This window comes from Eleutherodactylus coqui, chromosome 8, assembly GCF_035609145.1.
Source record: "Eleutherodactylus coqui strain aEleCoq1 chromosome 8, aEleCoq1.hap1, whole genome shotgun sequence".
NCBI classification, from domain to species: Eukaryota; Metazoa; Chordata; class Amphibia; order Anura; family Eleutherodactylidae; genus Eleutherodactylus; species Eleutherodactylus coqui.
Window position 1 is genome coordinate 91,272,310 of NC_089844.1, and position 26,559 is coordinate 91,298,868.

Sequence of the window (26,559 nt, forward strand, 5' to 3'; positions counted from 1 at the left end):
GGCAGTTTATTGTGCAATTTCACGGTTATCGTGTGAGCATTTGCGCACCCCATAGACTCCTATGGTGTCTTAGGTGTGCCAATGCACACAAAAATAGAGCATGTCACTGTTTTTTTTGTTTTTTTTTGCGTGCACTTGAAATGTGATATTGTGAATTAACCTATTGAAAACATGTTGTATTTTTCAGTACTTTTTGAGCTCACAGGGCAGCTTTTTTTGTGCACGTGACACAACCGCAGGCTATTTAGAGCAGCCCCACACAAGCACATTTGCGGCCCCAAGATCTGCACCCATAATGCGCAGCAAATAGAACCCATTGGCCTTAACAGGTTCCTGAACATGTGTTTTTTTTCCGGTGCATTTCGAATGCGGGGAAAAAAACACTTATACTCTATTTTTGGGTGCAATGGTGCACCAAAGGCACAAAATTGCACGCTGAACTGCACAATTTCGTGGGGTTAAACGATGCCACCTGGGCCTACTAGGTCAGCTGACTCACCTACTAAGGCTGACCTGCCTACTCAAACGTGGCGCTCCTGCTGTGAGCGGTCTCGGCAATTGCAATAAAGTGTGCCCTGCATAACGCATATACTCCTCACAATAGCGAGTGTATTTATGCTTACGCCCGTGTGCGGCCGCCGTTAGTCTAATGAGGTTCAGATTTTTCTTTTTTTCATGGAATAGCACAGCGTATAGTGTATTTGCGCACCTACCATAGACTTCTATGGGGAACTTTGGTGCGCAAATGTGCACAAAAATATAGCATGGGGTGTTTTTTTCTGTCTGCAAAAAAGAGAAATTTTAAAAAAAAGTTGAAATCAATGGGTTCTATTCTCTGCGTATTGTATGTGCAAATATGTCCGTGTGAAGCCGCCCTTATAGTGACTTGTGTATTTATGATCATCATCTGTGTGAAAATAAAAAAAAGATTCACTGACAGCAAGCAAATAGCCTAAAAACTAGGAGGAATTTTTTGAAAAAGTATTTTAAAAAATGCCTAACTTTATACTGTAAACTTCATTATTGTATTTATGAATATTAAAGCTTTATTGGATGAACGCCCATTTCAGACATCATGTCCCCTCCAAAGTCAAAACTTCTGTGCTGAGTTATACTTATTTGTTTCAGAGCTCCAGTCCCCTAAACAGTCATTTACAGCGGCAAGAAAAAGTAAATTAAACTTTTTTTTTGGAATTCGCTGGATTTCTGTATTGATTACTAATAAAATGTGTTCTGATTGTTATCCAAGTCACCATTATAGACAGACACAATGTAAGGAATAGCACACAGACACTTGGACTGTTCATGTGGTCTCTTGAGCACTTGGAGTAATATTCTGTAAGAGGGTGGTTGATTGCCCCGAGTTTTATGATGGCATTAAATATAATTGATGTACTGTCCTTTTAAGAAAGTGTTTTGTGAATGGGAAGGGCAACGCATTAAAAGTCCTGGAAACTAGGGATTGGTATAAAAGTTATGCCCTCCTCCCGTCAGAGGAGGTGACAACCAGGGTTCAGTAGGTGCCTGAGGAAGCCAAGTCTTAGGTAGTAGCAGCAAGTAAAGTGGGAAGAAGACCCTGCCACCCAATGAGTATGCCATCCCAACGCCTAGGAAGAGAACCTTACTGAGTTTCAATAAAGACCCGTTAAAAGTTACCATAGACGTGAGTGCATTTGCTACCAGTGATGATGAGTGCCGGGATGTAAATCGGTTACAGAGAACGGAGGTCGGAACGTCAAGCTGGGCAGATGAAGTGGATGCTGAGTCCCCCGAGGAGGACACTGCATTGCCTGATGCAAGTAAGCCCCTGACCCCATGAGGACTACAATTACTGTCAGCCAATACCTAACCTGGGGTGGAGGACTCTGTTGTAGCTTCCCATCCTCTACATCCACAGTTCAGGTAGTAAAAGTAAGTGAACCCTTACTCTGCTCTGCCTCCATACAGTGAGCGAATATTGCTCCTGTGTGAATGTACAGGAGCAATAATCAGTGGGATAGCCGTCAAATACCTAAATACCCTTCAGATGAGCATAGGTGCAGATAACTTTGCGATGCATCGACTTTTTAGGGTGTGAAGTTTGCGCTATCGCACACATCAGCACTTTTAACTGTACTTTCAGCGCTGCCAGGGACCATTCACATCAGTGCAGGACACACCTGCTCTGTGATTAAAAAGACTGTGCAATCTAATTAGTTGTTATCGATTTCCTCGTGAAATTGTGCAGTTCATTGCGCAATTTTGCAAAGATCGGGTACGCATTTGTGCACCCTCATAGGACCCTATGGGGCCTTAGGTGTGCAAATATGCACAAAAATAGAGCATGTCGTGTGTTTTTTTGCATGCACGAAATTTATGCGCAAAAGGGGGAATGAACCCATTGAAAACAATGAGTTCTATTCTCTGCGCAATGCGCGACATATTTTACACGTATATAGATGCTCATGTGAATAAGCCCTTTGACACGGGACGATTGCTGGGCACAAAAGCGCCTAATAGCCGTCTTAGTGATGATCGTACCTGTCTTTTCACACAAGAGCAACACCGCTCAGTAAATGGAGGCGGGACACGCCAGGTATCACTTCAGCCACCTTCCTCCAATCACAGCAAACAGGCAATTATTCATATATGAACTATTGCCTGTTTACACGGGACGATCGTCGTTCAGTTTTTAATGCCTGCTTGGACTGATCAAATTATCATTCATCATTCAGTCGCTGGCAACATTTACACTGAACGATTAGCGTTCAGATTCCTGCGATCCAGCGAGATTCTGAACGATTATTATAAAAGGGCCTTTAGTTTAGTTAAACTGTATTTATCTCTAACAATCAGACCACATTGCATTAGTAATCAACCCAGAAATCCAAGTAATCCCAAAAGGTTCACTTAGTTTTTTTTTGCACCTGTAGGTAAATGGCAAAATTCTGGCAGCCCACAGCTTCCACTAGGGGGAGCTTACTGAAGACAGATTGTTATAGAGCCCAGTTTGAGCTGTTATATGAAGTGGTTAAAACAAAACTTAAATTTAGCATCATTTTGAATAGTATATTAGGGCTTTACATAACCGTTAGCAGCAGCAGGGTACGTGAGCCCCTCGCTGCGGTGCGCTGCTTGCTGATGTGTTGGATACATACTGCTATTGTTACATCTATAATGTATTTGCATTCACACAGAGTTTAGAAATTGAAAATCACCAGTTTTATTTTCTGCTTGTGGATCACTATTGATGGAGCCGGATTTATTCATGTGTTCTGGAAGATTAATTGGAGTACTCTGCGGGCAGCAATTATAGCAAATCTGCAAGACATTACTGATGCTTTGATTATTGACCAGGGTACTTATGCAGGGTGCAGTCAAAAAGCCAGACCCAGCGCTATATCTCACTACTAGTGTCCTATATAGAAATAACAATAGTGTGCTTGAATAGGAAGGCATGGATGTGCTACACAATTGTATAGCGCACGGGGGCCTGGAACATGGATTTCAATTTTGTGTTGCGACCCCTTCAGGCATAGTAGGGGTCCCACAGGACTTAGGCCTCCCTCACACAGGCGTTTTTGTACAGCATTTAGTGTGTGTTTTCAGTGCTGCGCTAAACGCTGTACAACGCTCCCATTCATTTCAATGGGGCTGGTCACCAGGGCTGAAAACGCAGCATCTTCAATGCTGCGCTTTGACAGCGTTGCATTTTTTGGCCCTGTGTTGCTCATTGAAATGAATAGGCAGCGGTTTCAGTGCTGCCAAAAATGCGGTACAACTTGTTACTGCGCTTTTGACACTCTAAATGTCCTAGCTACACTGCCTGAGTTAAAAAAAAATAATCAATACTCATCTTGTAGGTGATGTCGTTGTCCCCGGTGGCACTCTCGAGACTTATCAGCCAGCAGGGAAACTTTTTCTCTGGTGACGGGGATTTAAAATTCCCGCCTCCAACGAGAGATTGCTCTGATTGGCTGAGTGCCGCTGATTGACAGCCTACTCAGCCAATCACAGCCAGCACTGGATGCGTCCAATAGCAGCCATTTATTCATTGGATGGCTGTGATTGGATGCATCCATTGCTGGCTCTGATTGGCTCAGCCAGCTGTCACTTAGCAGTGCTTAGCCAATCAGAGCAATCGGCCGTCTTCACAAGGTCCCGACAATGGCGCCGAGGACAGCAACTTCACCAGTTAAGTGATTATTGATTTTTTTTTCTTATATTAGCAGCCTTGGCTGCACTTTTAGCTGTGCTGAAAACGCAGCCAAAACTCTGGCATAACGTATGCCAGCGCTGCTGAAACCGGGCGGAATCTGCAGTAAACGTAGCGTTGAAAAATGCAAACGCCTGTGTGAGGGAGGTCTTATAGAGACACGGGAAGCGGATTACTGCTCATCACATGCTACTCTTCAACTTTGTAATTGGGTTTTACTCTCTATCTCTTATAGGGGCCACAACACTAAATTGAAATCCATGTTCCGGGGCCCGAGGGGTGCACCATACCATTGAGAAGTACATCCACGTTTTCCTATTCAAGTACATCATTGTTATTTCCATATAGGACACCAGTAGTGAGCTATAGCGCTGGATCCGTCTTTTTGACTTCACCCTGTTATCCACTTTTCCCATGTCGGACTAGTTTTCCTCCAGTGTTTCCCACGGTCCAAGAATATACTTCTCAGATAACCGCCTTTCTAAGAAATTCACTTTATTGTATCTCTGTTATGGAAATCAGGCTGTTAGCTCGACCAGAGCAAGGACTGATATGAATGAATACATTGTATATTGTAGTGGGATGTGTCAATGCCATTAGCATAAAACATGGTAATAAATGTTTTCCTGCTGGAGAGAATGATATGACTTCCTGTGACATCTGTATTGTAATGGACTGATTGCACAACAAATCCTGCATCACCAGTTAAAGGGCATTTAAATGGACTTTTGAGAGGTGATTTTCGTCACTATACAGAACTGAAGAATTGCCGTTGACAGGGTCAAAGCTAAAGACTCCAACTATAGCATAATGGTTGTTGTTGCCCCAACCCTGGTATTCAGCATCTGGGGCATATGTGCCATTTGCTTCACCAACCTATGCACTTGCCTATTGGTAACAAAGTGGCTCCTTCGAATACAAGGAAACAGAGGAGTCTGATCAGTTCTACATTTCTATTCCACAAACAGCTGGAGTTTGCATAAAGTGGATGATTTCAAATTGAATGCAGTGAAGAGAAGGATCTGTTGGCTGTCTTGAAGCATACTGTAACAGTAACTGCTAATGCAGAAACCACAATAAATGATTGCAACCCCCTTAAATGCAGTTCTCTTATACATTTTCTGCATTGGAGTTGCTCAAAGTTTGAAGGACCTGAACTGCGAGAAGGAAATATACACTATACAACCAAAAGTAATTGGGCACCTCAGGAAGAATCAAAAGTGGTATTTATTTCCATATGTTAATACTTAGTGGGGCTCCTTTGGCCCTAAAGACATTAGATACTCTCCGTGGTATACTCTCTACTAACGTCTGATACACTTCAGCTGAGTTTTATCAAAGAAGATGGACGCTCTTAATATTTCCTAACCTGATATTCCAGTTCATCCCAGAGATGTTCAGTAGGTTCAGGTTGGGACTCTGTGCTGCCAGTCCAATCTTGAAACATCCTTATCCTCAAACCAACGTAAAACAGGGTTGGATGTGTGACAAGATGCATTGTCTTGTTGGAAGTATAGCCGACCATTCCCAGAGTATTATCACAATGTCAGAAGCATATTATTGTCTAGAATGTCAGAGTATAACTCCGTGTTCATGGTTCTTATCACTACAACCAACAGACTGAGACCATGCCACGTAACACATCCCCAGACCATAACGGAACCTCTGCCATACTTAACTGTTGGCACAACACACAAGGGTGTCAAATTCATTTTCACAAAGGGTCACATCAGCATTTTGGTTGGCTTCAAAGGGCCGTTTGTAATTTTAAGACTGTATTTTTAAGGATATAAGGTTGGAACAGATGGACCAGGGCAAGGTTTTAGTCCAGAAAAATTGGGGCACAAGTGCCCCATCACAGACATAACTAAACAGCCAGGTAGTCAGAGAAAAGAAAGAATTATGGAAGTTAGCTGAGCCTGGTGAAAGGTCCCTCAAAATTTCTCAGGGCAGAGCCTGCATTCACTAGGTTAAGCAGCAGTACAGCACAACGTCCTCTTTGATCTGTGCAGCAGGCTCACAGGATATGGACAGGCAGGCTGGAACAGACTGTCCTCTGCAGGACGGCAGCGGGGAGTAGCCGGGATGTATAAGCTGCCTCATCACTTGAGCCTTGGCAAGTAGTGGTGTACTACAGGATAGGCTCAGTGGAAGAAGCTGACAGGGCAGTGCACACCGAAAGCTCTAGGGGCTGCAGTAACAGCCACAGCATTCAGTCTGCATGCAATCAACATGTGTAGGACCAAGATGGTGACTGTGTTCCGGATAACTAGCGGTATGTCATAAATGAGTCCACAGTGTGCCAGTGAGTCTTCCCCGCACAGTTCAGGACCCTCTGATCTAGAAGAGGCTCTTCTGCATTTGGACCTCATGGGCCACATAAAATGATGTGGCGGGTTGCATCAGCGCACGGGTCTTCAGTTTAATACATGTGGTCTAGAATGTCAAGGTACACATCCATGCTCATGGCTCTTGCCACTACAAATAACGGATGGAGACCATGCCACGTAAAACATCGCCAGACTACAAAGGACCCTCCACCGTACTTAACTGTTGGCTCAACACATTCAGACAAAAGGTGTTTACAGGAGTCCTCCATACCCAGGTACATCCATCTGATTTGAACATAGAGTAGCACAATTTGTCACCGCATAGCTCAACTGTCCAGTGATGTCGTTCCTTGCACCATTGTATGCATGTCACGGCATAACCCATATATCCAATAGCATGCTGTTTCCATCACAAACTATAGCTGACACCTTCAAGGGTCTGCATCTTATGTAGCATGGTTTAGGACACATGACATGCTAATAAAACCCAATCCATTCTACTGATAGGGGGTCCAAATACTTTTGCTGGGATAGTGTAAAGTGCATCAGTAGGTTTCCCACAGTGTATAGAGTGCATTGTACAAGCTGTTATTAAACAAAGTACAGACAATCATAAAGAACCACTTGTAATTAATCAACATGTTTCAGTAATAGTTTTTAGAATGTATTTCAAAGACCAGTCTTTTATCTGCTCTAGAGTGATTCTGTAATAGCATGTAGGCAGCAATGCAGCTATATGGGGTGCAGAGGTAGCAGTTACACCTGGTCCTGGTGCATGAGGGGATCTAATGACATTCTCACGCAGACATTTTTTCCGCGATTACCGTGGTATTTTGAACGCCATGGTAATTGCAGTATAACGCTCCCATTGATTTCAATGGAGCCCCACAGAGGCTGTCTGTTCTATTTTTCATGTTTAGTGCACCTTATCAATGATGGGGTGTGCTAAAGCCACTATTGGAGGCAGGAGCTTTGCTGGGGCCATATATGAGGGTGGCCTAAAGGATTTCATGACACATACGATACCAGTATTATACTGTAAATAGCACATGGTAAGTGGAACCCTGTTGGAGATTTTACAGTGGGGCCAATGTGCTTTTAGTTATGTCCATTGTATGTACAGTATGTAAAAGAAATGAATATTGAATACATAGCTGATTACTGTATCAGCAAGTTTATCTGCACCTTATGTTCAGCAAAGAAGTGTAATATTGGATGGATAAAGTTAAGATATTATACAAACCTGTCTTCTTTTATTCTGGCCAGTAGAGGCTCCAACCATCCAATTGTGCATTCACAATGAGCATCAAGGAAAGTTATCACTTGACCCCTTGAGACATTCGCCCCTCTAAGACGTGCCCGTATCAGTCCTGACCTCTGTTCCATTCGCAGAATTTTGACTGGAACTTCCAACTGTTTGACATAATTTTCCAATGGAGTCTTCAGAAAATCTTAAAAAGAGAAATAAAAAAGAAAATCAACATACCTTGCCTACCAGATCCTCCCACATTTTTTTATGGACACCTCACAATTGACCACCAGTAATAAATGTCCATCCCTGTGTCACTTTGGAGAACTGGTCCTTTCAGTCATGTGGAGGGTATAGGAGGCATAGGGGTGTAAGAAATGGTGTGTTGTACTTTTGATATTTAAACCCATTTCTGTCACCTTAAATGTTTTTTTTTAAGCAATCTTGATGTATCACTATTAGGGCTCCCACCCACTAGCGTTTTTTTCTCCACTGCGCTGCGAGAGTAAGTGAAAACTGTCGCAGAGCAGTGCGAGAAATTGCAGAGATATCGCTGCGACGGTCTTTTCAATGGGGCCAGCGGCAGCAGCGCTACCCCTCATTGAAAAGATATGGGGAATGCCGCGGACTTTTGCCACAGCTGTGACAGCTGTGGCAGAAGTCAGCGGCATGCTATCCCATTGCTTTCAATGGGATCGGCACTGCTGCTGATCCCATTGAAAGCAGTGGTTTCTGACAAGCCCTGCAGAATGATTATCGGAGAAGGGCTTGAAATATAAGCTAAGAGCTATCTGCCATTGGCTGAGCGCTCAGCCAATAGCTAAGCAGTAGCTGCTATTGGCTGAGCCCTCAGCCAATCTGCACAGCCCTTTCAGGAGGCGGGGATTTTTAAATCCCCGTCTGCTGAAAGAGCTCAGTAGCAGTGCCGGGGAGCCAGCTGGAGGACACGGCTGACAGCAGGAGAGGTGAGTAACTTTTTAATTATTTTTTTAACCACTTTTTGATGATTATCGGGGAAGGGCTTATATTTCAAGCCCTTCTCTGATAATCATTCTGCAGGGCTTGTCAGAAACCACTGCTTTCAATGGGATAGCATGCCGCTGACTTCTGCCACAGCTGTGGCAGAAGTCAGCGGCATTCTCCATATCTTTTCAATGAGGCTAGCGCTGCTGCCGCTGGCCCCATTGAAAAGACTGGCGATGTCGCAGCGATATGCCAGCGATTTTGGGATATCTGCCTGCGTTTTTCTTGCACTGCGATGCGAGACTTTAACTTTAGAATTGCATCGCAGTGGAGAAAAAAACGCCAGTGGGTGGGAGCCCTTAGAATTATCTTTATTAGCGATGGGTTCAACCAGTTGCTAAACTTTTGCATGACGTTTGGCTTAGTCTAAATTAGTTTAAATCAAACCATAAGTTCACCAAAACCCCTAGAAGTGGTGTGCAACACTGCCTAAGAGCAGTGAACCTGAACTAAGCATTTAAACAGGGTTCTACTGATATGGTCCGCTCAACGCTAGTCCTGAACACTGGTCTATAACACTGTCTAGGAACCATAAAAGCCCTATATAAGACTGAGAATATTATACAGGGCTTTTGTGGATCTTAGACAGAGTTATACACCAATGTTCAGGACTAGTCTGGAACAAACTGAACAAGTAGAACCCTGTTTCAGAGAGGACTTTGTTAAGAGCTCAGTTTATGTTCATGCTGAGCCAAACTTTTAACAAAGTTTGCCCAGAATCAGGGTTCTACTGGTTTGGTTCACTCAACCCTAATGTTTTTAGACATTTGATGAGCCATAAAAGCCCCGTATAACACTCTTGGCTCTTAGACAGTGTTATACACCATTGTTTAGGACTAGTGTTGAGTGAGCTGCCCAGTAGAACCCTGTTTCATTTAGAACTGTGTTAAGATCTCTATTTGGGTTCATGTTTAACAAAGTTTGACCCAAAGCAGGATTCTACTAGCTTGGTTCGCTCAACCCTAATGTTTTTAGACATTTCAAGAGTCATAAAAGTCCTGTATAATGCTCTTGGATCTTAGACAATGTTGTACACCAGTGTTTAAGTCTAGCCGAACCAGTAGAACCCCGTTTTGGGTACAACTTTGCTAATAGCTCAGTCCAGGGTTGTGCCGAACCAAACGTTTGATAAAGCTCTGCCTGAAACAAGGTTTTATTGACTTAGTTCGCTATACACTAATCTTTATCTTCACATAAAGATGAAACCTTGAAAAGATCTAACCTTAAAAAAAACAGAACTGCATACAAAAAATATACCAAACAGTGATACATGAATATCGATAGTTTTTTGTACCATGGAGTAATAAATTAGGATAACATTATGGCCATTACCTCGCTCACTCGCATCGTCAACCAAAATGATTTCTGATAATAGATGGTGTGGTGATCGGTTGATGACACTGTGGACAGTGCGTAGCAGAGTGCTCCAGGCCTCGTTGTGGAATACGATTACGATGCTTGTGTTGGGAAGCTCATCTGGGTAAACTTTAGTCTTACATCTGGCAAAAACAAACATATTAACAAAAATTTGAATGTCATAACACAGATCCAACTATGTAACACTGTGGTTATTGAAAACCTTTATGGTATAAGCTGATGACACCTTGAAGAGTCATCCCTCTAACTAGACAGAGCCCATGATAAGACAATGTGGTCCGATAAGGCTCCACCTGATGATCTGTTCCATGCATTGTGAATCTTAGGCTAAGTTCATGAAGAGGGGTGTTCATTATCCTTTTTAGTAACGTTGTAAGGTTGAGAAATATGTGCCTGACCCTTTGTGAGTATGTGTGAAACTACTGTAAATTGGGCATATTTTTGTATGTTACAGTCTTATTGCTATTCAATTGGCTTTTTATTGGGGTGCACTATTACATCAGGAAATATAAGATGATAATAGAGCGCTACATGCAAGGAGAGCTACATTCAGTAAGTTGTGTGAAGGAGGGGATTCTGTATCAGGCTCCCCTCATGGCACAGAGATCCTCTTGATGTTCTGCGGAATTGCTTGGTGGAACCCATCAGAAGCCATGTGAAGGAACTGGCTAGGCCAGAAACGCACCTATCCAGCGAATGTATAACGATATAGAAGGACTGTGATACCTGTCATGGGATGACTGTGGTGTGCTCTTGTTGTTACAGCATGGAATGCGAGTCTGGCATTGCATCTTCATGCCCACATCTGTCGCCGAGGTGCAAGGTATATCAGCCCTGTGACCGAGACCTTTCCTGTAAACATCCCCTCTAACCCAACATGTTTACAGCTCATCCACCAGTGTCAGCAGACCACTCCTTCCCCAATAGAATCCCTGCCCAAGGCCCAGAATGCCATCCAGGCAGGATCATGTACTGTCCTTCCATCTAACCGTATTGGCAGATGTAACATGCTGTAAATAATTATATACATATACACTTATATAGATCAGACACCGACTACCATAAAAAATGTATTCTGCATTTTCTATATGGTTGTATTGAAAAGCATATGGCCGAGTGGAGCTTTTAAATATAGATGTGTCTTCAGGGTCCCGATGTACAGTATCCCCGCCAAATGTATGCCAAATGGATACCCTGTTAACATATGCTTGTCACTGAAGCCTATGGGCACATCAGCATGCTAGAAGATTGAATTGTTTAATTATCTGTTATCCTCTAGTGATACCTGCCAAATATATACATCCCCTGTGTTGTGCATAGGATATACTTTACAGTTGCAATCAAAATTATTCAATCCATATGCAAATTAGGTTATTTCAAAATTTACAAACTTTCAGCTGTTGGCAAACAAGAAAAATGTAAATAGCTCAACACAACTAATAAAACAAGTGTTTTCTTCCAATTCGACACAAAATGCCACTTTTAATGACTACAGCAGTCTTAGAATTATTCAAACCCTGAATAAAATTGTTGATATGAGCACATTCCGTGTCTCCCCGAAAATAAGACACTGTCTTATATTATTTTTTGCCCCAAAAGGGCACAGTGTCTTTTTTTTGGGGGGAGGGGCTTATACTTACCTGCTCCGTGGCGTCCCAATGGTCTCCGGCAGCGCTGCGGCAAGTGTCCTCCCCGTCTGCCTGCTCAACTTCTTTCTGGCGACAGGGCTTTGAATACCTCGCCTCCAGCAAAGCGAGCACTGTGATTGGCTAAGCATAGCACCTGTAGCTAATCACAGTGATGTCATCCACTGAATGGCTGTGATTGGCTCATCAAGCACCGGCTGTGATTGGCAGATGGCGCTTATATTAGCCAATCACAAGGCTCGCTCTGCTGGAGGCGGGGTATTCAAAGCCCCATCACCAGCAGAAGCTGAGCAGGCAGATGGGGAGGACTCAGCCATTTGCCGCAGTGCCGCCGGAGACCATCGGGACACCGCGGACCATCCGTACGCTGCGGACCAGGTGAGTTGTTTTTTTTTATTTTTGGGGCACCTCAGCTACGTCCTTGAAATATAAGGCCTCCCCCGAAAACTCGATAGGTCTTACTATCAGGGTAGGACCTATTTTGGGGGAAACATGGTATTTACAAATTGGGTGTTGTGTCAAACACACCTGATGTAACAAATCAACGACTTCATTAGTTGCATCATTGACTGACTACAAAAGCGCTGCAGCAAGATCTGGTGGCAGCAGGCATATCATATGTATGGACGGCAATCGCAGAATCTGCAATTCAAATCAGTTCGTGCAAGACTGGCTTTAGTGTTTTCATTCCTGAACTCCAAGACATAGAGCTCTACTGACCCCAAAGCACAAGAAAAGTTGGCCTAATATGCTCAAAAACTATATAAATAAGCCACAGAAGTTTGGGGATTCTGTTCTGTGGTGTGATGAAACAAAACTGCAATTTTTCAGGCTTATGAATCAGTGATATGTCTGGAGGAGGAAGAATAAAGCACAATCTGAAAAGAACACACTGCCTACAGTGAACCATGGCTGTGATTCTAGGGCTGCTTTACTTCTCCTGACACTGGAAACCTGCACTGTGTGAAGGGTAATATGGATTCAATGAAGTATAAGGAAAATCTAGTGCAGCAAACGGGAGTTAGCGGGGAATAGAACTAGTGGGTGCCGGCAACTCTCACCTGGTCACGGTGGTGGCTCCCCGCCTACGAGGGTCGGATTGTAGGGGTGATTGTAAAGGAGTTTCTGGCCAAACTAATTGGTATCGGTTTATCATGACAACAGTGCCTTAAAGGGGTTTTGTCATTAAAAGAAAAATTCCCTGTCTGTCTCCTTATCACATCTATTCCTGGCTGAGCTTCTCCAGTGCCCCAGGTCAGCTCACTGCAGGCTGGGCCCAGCTTGTTATGAAGGCTGCTTATCACAAACTCCTTCCTGCTGGGTCAGTGAAGGTCACATTCCTGTGCTGTAGCTTCACTGCCTAGGAAGGAATTGTAATCTATTTCAGAGATAGCTCGCATGAGCAATCTCTGAAGAAGATAGGCAGTGCTCCTGCTGTACTGTGAGCTGTGACATAACGTACATTGGCAGACTGCCAACCTAATATACGTAACCTCACAGGAAGAAGAAGAATCAGGTCGCTGGAGCTGAAGTGAGCTCGGGACTGCAGGAGACAGGAGAACATGAGGGAGGTGAAGATCTGGTAAGTAGACTGATGGGGGGAGGAATAGATAAGTAGAGCATTTTTCTTTTTTAGTGACAGAACCCCTTTAATGTAATGTATTCCCTTAGTGGAATAAGGAGACAAGTTGGATGGTGGTAAAGTGAACCTGAAGGCACACAGTTTACTTAGACTGTTGCAAGATGAATTCAATTCACACAACGCTTGCTAAAGCAACCGGTAGAATGCACAATATAATCACACATGACATGGAAGATGACCGTTTAGTTCTCAGCAATGACTGTATAATAAGATTATGTTGAAAAACTGAATGGGACACATGCTGGACTCTGGTGTTATTCTCCCAGCTGAAACTTGCACTTTTAGGAATGGATTAAATTTGGGTGCTGAACTCCTTTGCGAGATGTGATGTATGGTGCAGGCTCTCTTGAGGGTAAACTAACTCCTGACCGTGCAGGGACTTCTGAAAACTCACAGCTGTGGTATCCGGTATCTTTCCGGCTTACACAAGAGTCTTCCCCAACTCAGGTGTATCCTGGCAGGGTTGCAATAGACTCCTCTCCCACTCAGCCAGGCCTTAGCTTCTACTCCTCTCTCCAAAGTGTTTGATACTGTGCCACATAAAAGGTTGGTATATAACGTGAGAATGCTTGGTCTGGGTGAGAATATGTGTAAGGGGGTAAGTAACTGGTCAGTGATAGAAAGCAGAGGGCGGTTATAAATGGTACATACTCTGTTTGGGTCACCGTTACTAGTGAGGTACCACAGGGGGCAGTACTAGAGGGTCACCGTTACTAGTGGAGTACCACAGGGGGCAGTACTCAAAGAGGCACTGATACTAGAGGTATACCACAGGGGGCAGTAATAGAGGGTCACCGTTACTAGTGGAGTACCACAGGGGGCAGTACTGGAGGGGTCACTGTTACTAGTGAGGTACCACAAGGGGCAGTACTAGGGGGTCACAGTTACTAGTGGGGTACCACAGGGGGCAGTACTGGAGGGGTCACTGTTACTAGTGAGGTACCACAGGGGGCAGTACTAGAGGGTCACAGTTACTAGTGGGGTACCACAGGGGGCAGTATTGCAGGAGTCACTGTTACTAATGGGGTACCACAGGGGGCAGTATTGCAGAAGTCACTGTTACTAGTGGGGTACCACAGGGGTTGGTTTTGGGCCTTATTCTTTTTGGTATATTTATTAATGACCTGGTAGAAGGATTGTACAGTAACATAGCAATATTTGCAGATGATTCAAAACCATGTAAAGTAATTAACACAATAGAGGACAGAATGCAGTAGCAAATGAATCTGGATAAGTTAGGGATTTGGGTAGAAAAGTGGGAAATGAGGTTTAACACTGATAAATGTAAGGTTCTGCACATGGGCAAAGGAAATACATGTCACCATTACACACTAAATGGGAAACCACTGGGAAACACTGACATGGAGAAGGATTTGGTGATTTTAGTTAACTGTAAGCTTAACTGGAGCAACCAGTGTCAGGTAGCTGCTGCCAAGGCAAATAGGATCATGGGGTGCATCAAAAGAGGTCTAGGGGTACATGACAAGAACATTGTTCTTCCTCTTTATAAGTAAGACCACACATGGAATATTGGGGACAGTTTTGGGCAGCGGCACTCAAGAAGGACATATCAGAACTTGAGCGGATACAAAGGCGGGCAACTAAAGTAATAAATGGAATGGGTGGACTACAATACCCAGAGAGGTTATCAAGATTGAGATTATTTAGTTTAGAAAGAAGACAGCTGAGGGCCGACCTAATAACTATGTATAAATATATCAGGGACAATACAGAGATCTCTCCCATCATCTATTTATACCCAGGACTGTAACAAGGGGGCGCTCTAATAACTATGTATAAATATATCAGGGGACAATACAGAGATCTCTCCCATCATCTATTTATACCCAGGACCGTGACTGTAACAAGGAGGATCCTCTACGTTTAGAGGAAAGAAGGTTTCTGCACCAACATAGAAAGGGATTCTTTACTGTAAGAGCAGTGAGACGATATACTTTCTTCCTAAGGACGCAGTGATGGCAAATTTGATAAATGAATTTAAGAGGGGCCTGGACATCTTTCCTAAGAGTTACAATATTATATGTTATATCACTGATTACTTCAGAAGAGTCGGTGATCCGGGGATTATTATTATTGGCTCCTACCCCATAGTCTTTTTTTTCCTTCCTCTGGATAAACATTGGAGGAGTAATAGGCTGAACTGGATGAACTGGATGGACATATGTCTTTTTTCAGCCAGCATACTATGTTGCTATGTTGTGATGACACCATCACAGTCACACCGGACTTTTCAGAGTGGATTCAATGGCAACATGTACAACCATCTTTTATCTCATCAGCAAGTCATTAACCGTCTCCATTGATTAATGTTAGTCTGGTCTAGGAAAACTAACATCTAATCCGCCGTCTACAGCAGGTGTTTACTATGTTCGCATTACAAAATGATCTTTAAATGAATATATCCTGTAGAAATTCTTCTACAGATGTAAGCTGATACATAACAAAAGTACGGAGACACAGAGCGTCTGCCAATAAATAGGACATGATAGCAAAATGTGGAGTGCTCAGGCTATACAGATGGCTAATGATTTAATGGAGCCGCTTTGGCGCTGCGGTAATACACTACACAGTGAATGGAAACTTTGCTGATATTACTTTGGCAATAAGTCAAACTATCACATATTTCATTTACCCCTACAGGATATTTTGTGCATCTATTTAGTATAATTGTTATTTGGCTACTAAGTGATGTTTGGTGTTTGTTGGAACTAAAATCATCATTGAATATGTTAGTGGAGTCCTTCATTATGCACAGCTAATTAACAAAATCTTCTGAAAAGAGACCTCGGACCTTCTAATTTGTAAAAAAAAAAACATGTTTCAACAACAACCAACATCAAAATGTAATTGATTTTAAAGGGGCTGTGCCACGTTATAAAGTTGTCCCCTATTCACAGTATTGGGGAAAACTTTATGATCGTGGGGGATCCAACCGCAAGTCTTTGCACTCTTGGCGCTTCCGTCACCGGGCACCCGGCGGCCTCTAATGAGCACAGTGCCACTGGTCAGGTGACGCCGAAGTGAGCAGTGGTGCTGTGCTCACTAGATGTCACACCTGGTGAAGTGCCGGAAGACTTCGTAGTTGAGAAGGAGCGCGGTTTCTTCTGAAATCAGCTGGATTTCTGTTTTGGATGCAGAATTTGCCATGGATTTTCCACTGTGGAAATTACGCAGCATTTCTTCTATGTTAGGCCTATTTAACACGAGCATTTTACCACGCCTATTTTGCTGCCGTAAGATGTTGGCGGAAAATCACGACTATCTGAAGCATTGGATTCCAATGCATTAATTTAGATTGCCATTTTTTAGGCGCATCAAAACATCGCGATAAAAGGGACATTGCGACTGAATATGCCGGGTGATGTTTTGCGCTTTCTTTCGGCCTCAGTCAACTGGCAGCTCCCATACACTTCTATAGGATCTGCCGCAAAGGGAGGGGTAGGGAGTTTAGCAGTGGCTAGTGCTGCTAAACTATGTCAGCTGGGTCTATTGAGCCATTAGAAGTATTTACGCCGGCCAAAGGAATTCCGGGATGTGGTGTCTATACGCTGCACTCGACTGTGTGAATGGGCAAAAAAACACCAGATTTAGCAGCGACATTGTTGCGGCTTTTTCTAGTGCATGTGTTTTTCATCCACCATGTGGCTGGCCAAAAGGCGCATCGCCCGCATGAAAGAGACCATAAAGTGATATATAGCTTACGACATTGTGACACGCATTGGCGCACATTTAGAACAATATATTAGGTAGAGTCCGCTGAGGCTTTCTTGTCGTACACAGTTTGTTATACAAGGTCGGGTATCTATACAAGCTTAGTGCATACCGGTTTTGATTTCCACTGGCGAACCGGGACGATTATAAAGCTATAATCTAAAGTATTAACACCCTTTAAACAATGATAGAGCAAATGCTGTCAGCAGTGAAGGAGGTTTACACCACTGCGATTCCCTGTCAAAATGATACGTTTCACTTTGGCACATTGTAGATTGGTATTTACCTCCAAATGTACATAAAAGCCTTCCCATCACGATAATAGTCCTGAGCATGGTATATTAAGGATGTGTCTGGCAGAGGATTGTCAGGACCAAATGACATGAAATTAAAATTCTTCCACCACAATATAGCAAAAAGCTGATTGATGTGTAGAAAGCGTTCTGTTTCGCTACTGAAACAGTCATGCTAATGCTTCCGTACCAAGCAGACACGGTTTTTCAAGCCTGGTATTACAACAGCAAATTGAATGAAGTCAAAACAATAGTTAATCAGAATGACAACATAAAAGGAGAAGACAAACAAAGAAATTACTTGTTCTATGGAAGAAAACTCATTAATAGCAACAACATTACTTTATGTCCTTTGGAAATGTATCGACTTTCTTTATTTCCTAGCAAAGTGACTTTCCAAAGTGTTTGCAGTTTCAACATTTACATTCGGCCATTTTTAATTGCCAAGTAGCAATCATGTAGAACGGCGATGGGCAGCTGTGTGCCACATGTCATCCCATCATCCGTTTGGCATAGAAAGGTTGGACACTATGGGTGATTAAACAAGATATCGTATAACATATCTTACAAACACTCGCTATAATCAGTGATTTTCTAATGTTGCACTCTGAGGCGGATTGGTTACTTAAAATGACCCTGGAGAAAAAATCAAAAAGTGGCCTTATGGCTGAATGCCCACGGACGGATTATAGCTGCAGATTTCACAGCCAGACGTCCACCGCAAATTCCACAGCAGTGTCCGTCCATAGACATGCAATGGGAAATGATTGTCCCCTGCCCACGAGCGGAAATCAACTGCGATTTTCCACTCGCGCAGGAGAATCGCAGTTTGTTGTAATTTGTGCGTAAAATCAGATGGATAGCTTCCATTGCAGTCAATGAAAACCATCCGCCCTGCCAATATTTCCGCAGCGAGCACTGCGGAAGTATCATGGGAAATCGCGTCACAGCCCTGCGCTGGTGCCTTATGCGCTGCAATGTACAAGCACGCTAGCTCACCGGCCAAGACGCTCGCAGCGGATCCAGAGAGGTGAGTATAGGGTCTCTGGGGGGTGCCGGGTCAGATTCTGCTGCGAGATTTTGCAGTCGGTATCCGACCCAGCTGTGCGCATGAGCCCTTAGTCGTTGGTGGGTCCAAATTACTAGCAGGCCAACACAAATAGGTGGGGTCATCAAAATTTTATGTATAGCCACATTGGTGGTAGGTATGCCTGACAAGATAGTATAGAATGTAGAAGGTCGTGGTACCGGCCACTTATATGATATAGTCTTCCCCCTCCTCATTGTCTGTCTGTCGCTTTCTCATGGGGGAGCGGATCTGTAGCCGGTGCTCCATCTTGCATCAACCTAAATTTAGCCAGTGTGCCCACTGTAGTGCAGTCGGTGCCATCATCTGCCCAAATGCTAATACAAGCCCTGACTAACCAGCTCATCCTTGCCTTGATTGGCCCACCAGGATTTTGCCCTGTAGAGCCTATGGCCAACCCGCAGCTGTCTTCAAAGGTTTCAACACCAAAATAGTAGTTCTTTACTGTAAGCGCAGTGAGACTATGGAACTCTCTGCCTGAGAACGTGGTGATGGTGAATCCGATAAAAGAGTTTAAGAGAGGCCTGGACGCCATTCTTAAGCGTTACTATATTATATGTTATAATCACTAATTAATTCAGAAGGATCGGTGATCCAGGGATTATAACGATTACCAGACTGGAGTGGGGAAAGAATTTTCCCCCTAAATGGGGAAAATTGGTTTCTACCTCATTGGGGTTTTTTGCCTTCCTCTGGATCAACATTGGTGATAATAGGATGCACTGGATGGACATATGTCTTTTTTCAGCCTTAGATACTATGTTACAATCACTTTAAAATATTTTGGATATAAACCGATGAACTATAATATTAAAGCCACTTGGCTAATACTGTGTAGGTCCCCCTCATGCCACCATAACAGCTCTAGCCTCTTGACATATGGACTCCACAAGACTTCTGATGGTTCCTGTGGTATCTAGCACAATATGTTAACAGACTTTGTGCTCTCTATGTTGCTCCAGGCAGCCTCTATTGTTTTCCCATAACACAGATGCTCCATCAGATTGAGATCTAGGGAATTTGGGTGACTATTCATCCCCTTCTTCTCTTTATCATGTTCCTCACCCATTCCTGAATACTTTCTGCAGTGTAACTGGGCACATCATCCTGCTGAAAGAGGGCACCTCTATTAGGTTATCCTGCTGCCATGAAGAGGGAACTTGTCTGTACAATGTTTAGGTAGATGGTAAGTGTCATATCCACATGAGGACCGAAGTACCCAGTAGAACATTGCCCAGAGCATGACACTGCCTCCAGCACCTTCTTACCTCCCATGGTGCCATTGCGTCCTTATATAACATACGCACATGCACCCAACTGTCTACATGATGTAAAAGAAAATCTGATTCATCAAATGCCACCTTCTTCCACTGCTCCATTTCTGATGTTTACGTGCTCATTATTGCTCTCTTGGTGGAGGACCGGGATCAGCGTGGGCACTTTGACTGGTCGATGGCTATGCAACCCCAAACATAGTAAGCTGTGTTGCCCTGTGAGTTCTGGTACCTTTCTATCACAGCCATCATTAACCTTTAGAGCAATTTGTGTTACAGTAGCTCTTCTGTGGGATCAGACCAGGTGAGCTAGCTTTCATTCCTCACACACATCAATGAGCCTTTGTAACAGGTTGGAGATGCAGAATATGAAGCCAGTTATGGAGAGGTTTTTCACCAGCTCAGTTGAACAAACAATGTCTTACTGAATGTGCAACGAAGAATAATATGACAATAACATACAGCAGTATGATTTAGATACAATGCAAACCATTTGACGGATCGCAGCACAGGAAAAAGACGCCTGTGATGTAAATGGGTATCTGTTTTCCTTAAACTGGGTTAGTGAGCTCTCTCTCTGGATGTGACTCACTTCTCTCCCATCCACTCTCCAGACGCTATGGGTAGTCGCTCTTCTTCCTCCATCTTCATCGACATGGAAGCTAAAGGTGCTTCCATGCGACACTGTGTTAGCCCACTGTAGCAGGCAAGATGGTAGCTTAACTCTAAGGCTTCTCTCACACAGGGCGTTTTCAGCAGTGTTTTCAGCCCTGTGCTAAACGCTGTACAAGGCTCCCATTAATTTCAATGGGGCTGCTCACACAAGGCTGAAAACGCTGCTTTGAAAAACGCTGCGTATTGAAAGCGCTGCATGAAGAAGACAGACCTTTTCCCGCTCTCAGACACTCACTTTTATCACCTCACTTGTACCACATGACACTAAGAATAGATACATACAGCATGCAGCAGAGCTGACAGGCAATGATTTTATGGGAGTTAACCCCTCAGACACTGCATCTGTGCAACACACATACAGAAAATGACATGACAACTTTGCACAGTGCATCCACATAGACAATACATGTATGACAATTATGGAGGGGGCCAGGATGTTATTCTGGGACACTACACTAGCCCATTAGCACCACATCATCACCTCCCTGGAGCCGATCAATGGGGTGCAGGACGCGGATGCCCCTCTAGCTAACTGTATAGACTTGCGGTCAATTTTGACTGCAAAATGTAAATCATCAACTGCTGCAATAAGAGTGAACTCTAAACATGGGCTGTCAGCTATCAAAAAATAGCTGAGAGCTGCTGGGTATGGGACCGAGTCTAGATATATGTATATACACATGTATTTATAGTGGTCATAAAGAGGTTAAACTGACAGCGAATCATTGACTCATTGAGCCATGGGAACTCAAACATGTAAGACAAAGTGTAATAACTTATTGCATGTAGTGCACCTGCTGCCTTGCCTGTGTGGTTATTCTTTCTTTGTCTTTTCCCTTTCCTGCAGCTGCATCCCCCTCCTCCTCCCTCTTTTCTATTTACTTCAGTACTCATGACAGATTTTGGGGAACCGATGAACTGAATATTTACCAATAGCCTAGAGACAGTGAAAAAAAAAACTATTGGCTGCTGGAAGTTGAGTAACATGCCGCTTTCTCCTTATAAGATATATGGCAAAATTCCCTAAATTCACATGTATTGCTAATTTATGCAAAATCATTCTAATGATCTGGCATCATCACAATCGCAGATGTGAAAAAAGTCAAAGGACACAGAATATAACTAAAGCACCCAAAGAAATATTTATGAGCCAAGATTATACCAAGAACTGAAGGGCCGCCTGGTAATACGGCAGCGTGGCTGCTCAGATAGCACTATATTTTCCAGCCTAGTAATAGAACAATACCAAAAAGAAGACTTTGGATGTTTTTAAAGCTTCGGAGTGATATGGACAACTGAGGTTACAGTAGAGATGAAGTAACACTGCTGTTCTTTCAGCTGCCAAGGAGAATCCCTGCTGGGTAAAAGCGGCTTTCTTGTCTATCGCAGCATTCTTGCATGCAGAAAAGATATTTCTAAAGAGTCTGCGAACGGTTCTAAATAAAATAATATACAAATGGAAATAATTACACCACTGTAAAGCGTCAGCGCTTCTGTCAAAACAAGTTTAAAGGATTTTTTCGTTTAGAAAACAGCCACAAAAATAAATGGATTTTTTTAAAGAAATTTAATTTTGTTTAATGCATAGACCCTCTTCCCCGATTCCCATAGTGATCTGCTGCAGCCAATAGCTGGCACTGTCTGTATATTGCTGTATATGGATGGCACCTGATGGAGTAGAAAAGGTGAAGATTGTGGTCGGGCAGCCTGCAAGCAAGATGCCACGTCATGTGACAATGAAATGCGCTATTGTCCCTTCTAAGCCTTCCCCTGTGCTATATAGCGCAAACCTGCTCCTCCTCTTCTGGATGCTGGAGATGAGTCCCACCCTCCCTTTACTTTTATAAGATGTTTGAGGCTGACTTCACAGGGGCGTATTTGCGCGCACAATAAGAGGAGAATAGAACCCATTGATTTCAATGGCTTCATTTACAATTCCGTATTGTGCTGGCGCATTTTGGTCATGCAAAGAAAACTAGAACATTATCTATATTTCTGTGTATTTATGCACCAAAAGTCGCCATAGAAGTCAATGTGGAGTGTGCAATTCATAAGGAAACGAGTGAAACACGCAATAATTCTGCTGGAAAAAGAGCTAATAATTAGCCATTGCAATTAGTGCATCTTTGTTTGCTGCAATGCAAATGGACATGTCTTGTGGGCAGAAGAAGTTGAGTAAAACACGCTGATGCATGCGCAAAAAAGCATTAATCATTCTGAAAATAGGAAATGCTCTCACACCCACGTGAAGCCGGCCTGACTGTTATATTATAAGGTGGTCTAACTTCCTTTACTTTTATAGTTATCAAGAAATTTTGGCAGTGTTGAGTTAAGTCACAGTTGGTGGTGTTCTGACAATGTTGGTGAAAACATGATGCTATGAAGCCACTCACTTAGACAAACTGAAACCACAACTGAAACCCTGGCAAAAATGTTCTCCTTGTGCAACCAAAAACTGGTGGCTCGCCACAGCGCTCCACAAATTTTTGAAATCATCAGAAGACCACTGGATGAAAATTTCTCCATCAATTCTTATAGCAGACAGCCAACATAAGAAGACGCATTTCGGGGCAAAACCCCTTCATCAGTTCAGCTGGATTACATACAGTTGGAGACTTGTGGAGGATGGCAACAGGGTGCCAGTGGGAAGTACAGGGACAAAGGGCTGGCAGGAGAAATGTATGTAACTCAGCTGAACTGATGAGGGGTTTTGCCGCGAAACGCGTTTTCTTATGTTGGCTGTCTACTATAATAACTAAAGGAGACATTTTTATCCAGTTGTTTTTTGATTATTCAAATAATTTGTGGAGCTCCGTTTTTGTTTTTTGCACTCCTCCATACACTCACATCCACTTAGGTGGGGTGTTCTCTAGTCAGCAGCACCTCCAGATTCTCTGACACACTGCTAACCATCACAGCCCTTGTCTGCAGTTTTGGGCCATTTATATTCTACCAGTTTTTGCTCCACCCCCTTCTTTCCATTTCGATTGTCTCTCCATACGACCTCCATGGAAATGACCTCATCCCTAGTGCAAGCAACTTGAGTTCATGGGCTTCGATGCAAAATGCGTACCAGGACCACCACCTGCCGTGTGCTATTCATAATACTATCGGCATGGCAAAAGGGCATTTGGGCCCCTCGAACACCAGGGCCCGTTGTGACGGCATCCCCTATTGATACCCTGGTTTAGAAATAGTTACTTAGTGGATGGAGCTCAATGCTGGAAAACTATTCATTACTCTTATAGATCTTCTTCCATTAATTCAGAATTTCAGCCAGTAACTCACATAATACAGAAAATGAGGAAATATTTTTGTCGAATTGAAGCTTTTCTCAGCGATACATAAAATTGTATTAATCTTGTCGCCTCTCCGCTCGGCTTTACATTCCTGATTCATTTCTTTATACATCAGACATTACCGGGTTTATTAGAATGTACATTGGTGACTGAGTCCTTGTATATACAAGAAGCCAGGAGATGTATTGTAGATGGAGCTCTATGGCTCATTGGTTTTTATCTTCGGCATATTTTCCTAAATTATTTGTAGTTTCTTGATCGTGTGACTGCGCAATTGTTAATAATGCTACAAAACTAATATACGTTGTTCTGCCATGAGATGTAAGTTATCCTTGTCTAGAAGATGTCTAGAGAAAGCCAGTAATGGCAGCTATTACCATGCGTAGAGGATGTGACTGTATGCTGTATATCCTCAGTAACGTCTCTCCTTCTGCGCTACGTCTGTCTCTACGGTATTCATGGCGTTAAAATTCATGACCTATGCATTTCAGGGGAAAAAGTGGTATAAGTTATATCCAAGTATTTTCGGAAGGATACAGGATATATTTGTGTAATTAGTGAGCCATGCTTTGGATTATCAGAAGCGCCTCCTGGACCCGCTGTTTTTGAAATTTTTGGACAACTACATCTAGACACAAGAGAGAAAGAGAGTACAGGAAATATTGTTCTAAAGGGTTTGTCGTACATGTGCATTACATTTATGCCCATAGATATAGGGGGTTCGAGTAGTTACAGTGACTACCGTGACCCCATCTATGTTCTTTTTAGGCACTTTAGGACAAGAATTTTTTTTTCTATTTTTGTTTTTTGTCCACCTCTTCCAAGAGCCATAACTTTTTTTAATTTCTCCATTTACATAGCTTGTTTTTTTTCAGGGTAAGTTGTATGATTTTTTTCATGGTGTGATTTAATGTACAGATGCGACACGTTTAACTTAAAGGGGTTGTCTCGCGAAAACAAGTGGGGTTATACACTTCTGTATGGCCATATTAATGCACTTTGTAATGTACATCGTGCATTAAATATGAGCCATACAGAAGTTATTCACTTACCTGCTCCGTTGCTAGCGTCCTCGTCTCCATGGCTCCGTCTAATTTCGCTGGCTCCTTGCTTTTTTAGACGCGCTTGCGCAGTCCGTGCTTCTGGCTGGTGAATGGGGCCGCTCGTGCCGGAGAGCTGGTCACCGCGTCGTCATCGTAGCTCCGCCCCGTCACGTGTGCCGATTCCAGCCAATCAGGAGGCTGGGATCGGCAATGGAACGCACAGAGCCCATGGTGCACCATGGAAGAAGACCCGCGGTGCACCATGGGAGAAAACCCCAGTGCATCCCTGGGAAAGGACCAGCGGCCATCTTTGGGAGAAGATTTTTTAAACTCCTTATTTCGTCGGATCGGTGAGTAGCAAGCGGTTTAAAAACTGCTTTAATTTGCTATTTTATGCCAGGGGGGTGATAGGGGGAATGGAGTAATTTAAAATTTTGATGCTTGCCGCGAGACAACCCCTTTAAATCACAGCGCAGAAAGTTATCATATCTTAACCCATTAAAAATCTATTGTTCTCTTTTAACCCTTTCCAATCCACTTCCTGACGTGTTCAGACATTCTGATTGAAGGCTGTACAGCTCCAATGTCGAAAGATGTCCGGCAGAGTATTCTTACTGTATATTACTGTCAGCTCTGTTGTCGGGAGCTTCTCCAGCATATCCCATGTCGCAGTACTGGCCCTAGCCAGCAGATGTAGCCATTGTATAATGGGAGAAAGAGAAAACCCCATAGGAAACCCTCAATCCAAAATTGGATTGCAAAGAGTTAACACAAAAAACAATTGTAACGAAATTTAAAGTGTAAATAAACCACCCTGATAGCACAGCGCTCCATGATATCATGTCGCATTAAGAGTCAATCTGTACTGTATGATGTAAGTAAAAACTCTTAAATTTTTTTTTAAATGGGCAGAAATGAAAAAAAATTGCAATTGCACCATTTTTGGTGGGTTTAGGTTTTACAGTGTTTACAGTGCAGTTCACATGACATATGAACTTTGTTGTATGGGTCTGTACGGCTACAGTGAAGGCAAATGTGTATAGTTTTTTTTATGTTTTTCTATTTTTTAAAAGTAAATGCAATTTTTTTTTAAACCAAAAATTGCTTTCCGTCACCGTGTTCTGAGACCCATAACTTTAAAATTTTTTCATCGATTGGGTTGTCGGCTCATTTTGTGCGGGGTTAGCTGTACTTTTTATTAGTTCCATTTTGGGCAACATGTCTTTTTGATCACTTTTTATTCAAATTTTGTTGGAGCCGAGATGCGAAAAAAAAGAATTGGCATTCCGTCTTTTTTTTATATTTTTCACTCAGTAGGATAAATATTGTGATATTTTAATAGTACCTGCTTTTATGTATAATGTGATAACAAATATGTGGGTTTCTTTAATTGTTCTGTATTTTTATGGGGAAAATGGGAGGAGTTTTCTTTTTTTAATTTATATTTTAAATTTTTTTTAACTGTTAAAAAAAACTTTTTGAGATTTTTTTAAAAACATTTATTTAGTCCCCACAGGAGACTTAAACTTGCGATCATTTGACTGCTTGTACTATATATTGCAATACTTTGATCATGCCTTTTAAACGCTGCCATAGACAGGGTCTGAAAGGCACTTACACATGGGCCCTGATCGCAATGCTGGAGGTGCTGATGGGGTGTGGGACGATGTCCTTCTGACTGTTTATATGTGTGG

At 42.9% G+C, this 26,559-nt stretch overlaps 1 protein-coding gene across 1 annotated transcript in view; it reads right to left on the bottom strand.

The window, feature by feature from the left end:
- Positions 1-26,559, bottom strand: part of GALNT13 (polypeptide N-acetylgalactosaminyltransferase 13) — a 381,455-nt gene that overhangs the window by 137,743 nt on the left and 217,153 nt on the right. Inside the window, exons 3-4 of the mRNA XM_066577425.1 lie at positions 10,130-10,296; positions 7,769-7,976 (exon numbers count right to left, since the gene is read on the bottom strand). Of these exons, the coding sequence (XP_066433522.1) occupies positions 7,769-7,976; positions 10,130-10,296 (375 nt within the window). The remainder of the gene's footprint in view (positions 1-7,768; positions 7,977-10,129; positions 10,297-26,559) is intronic.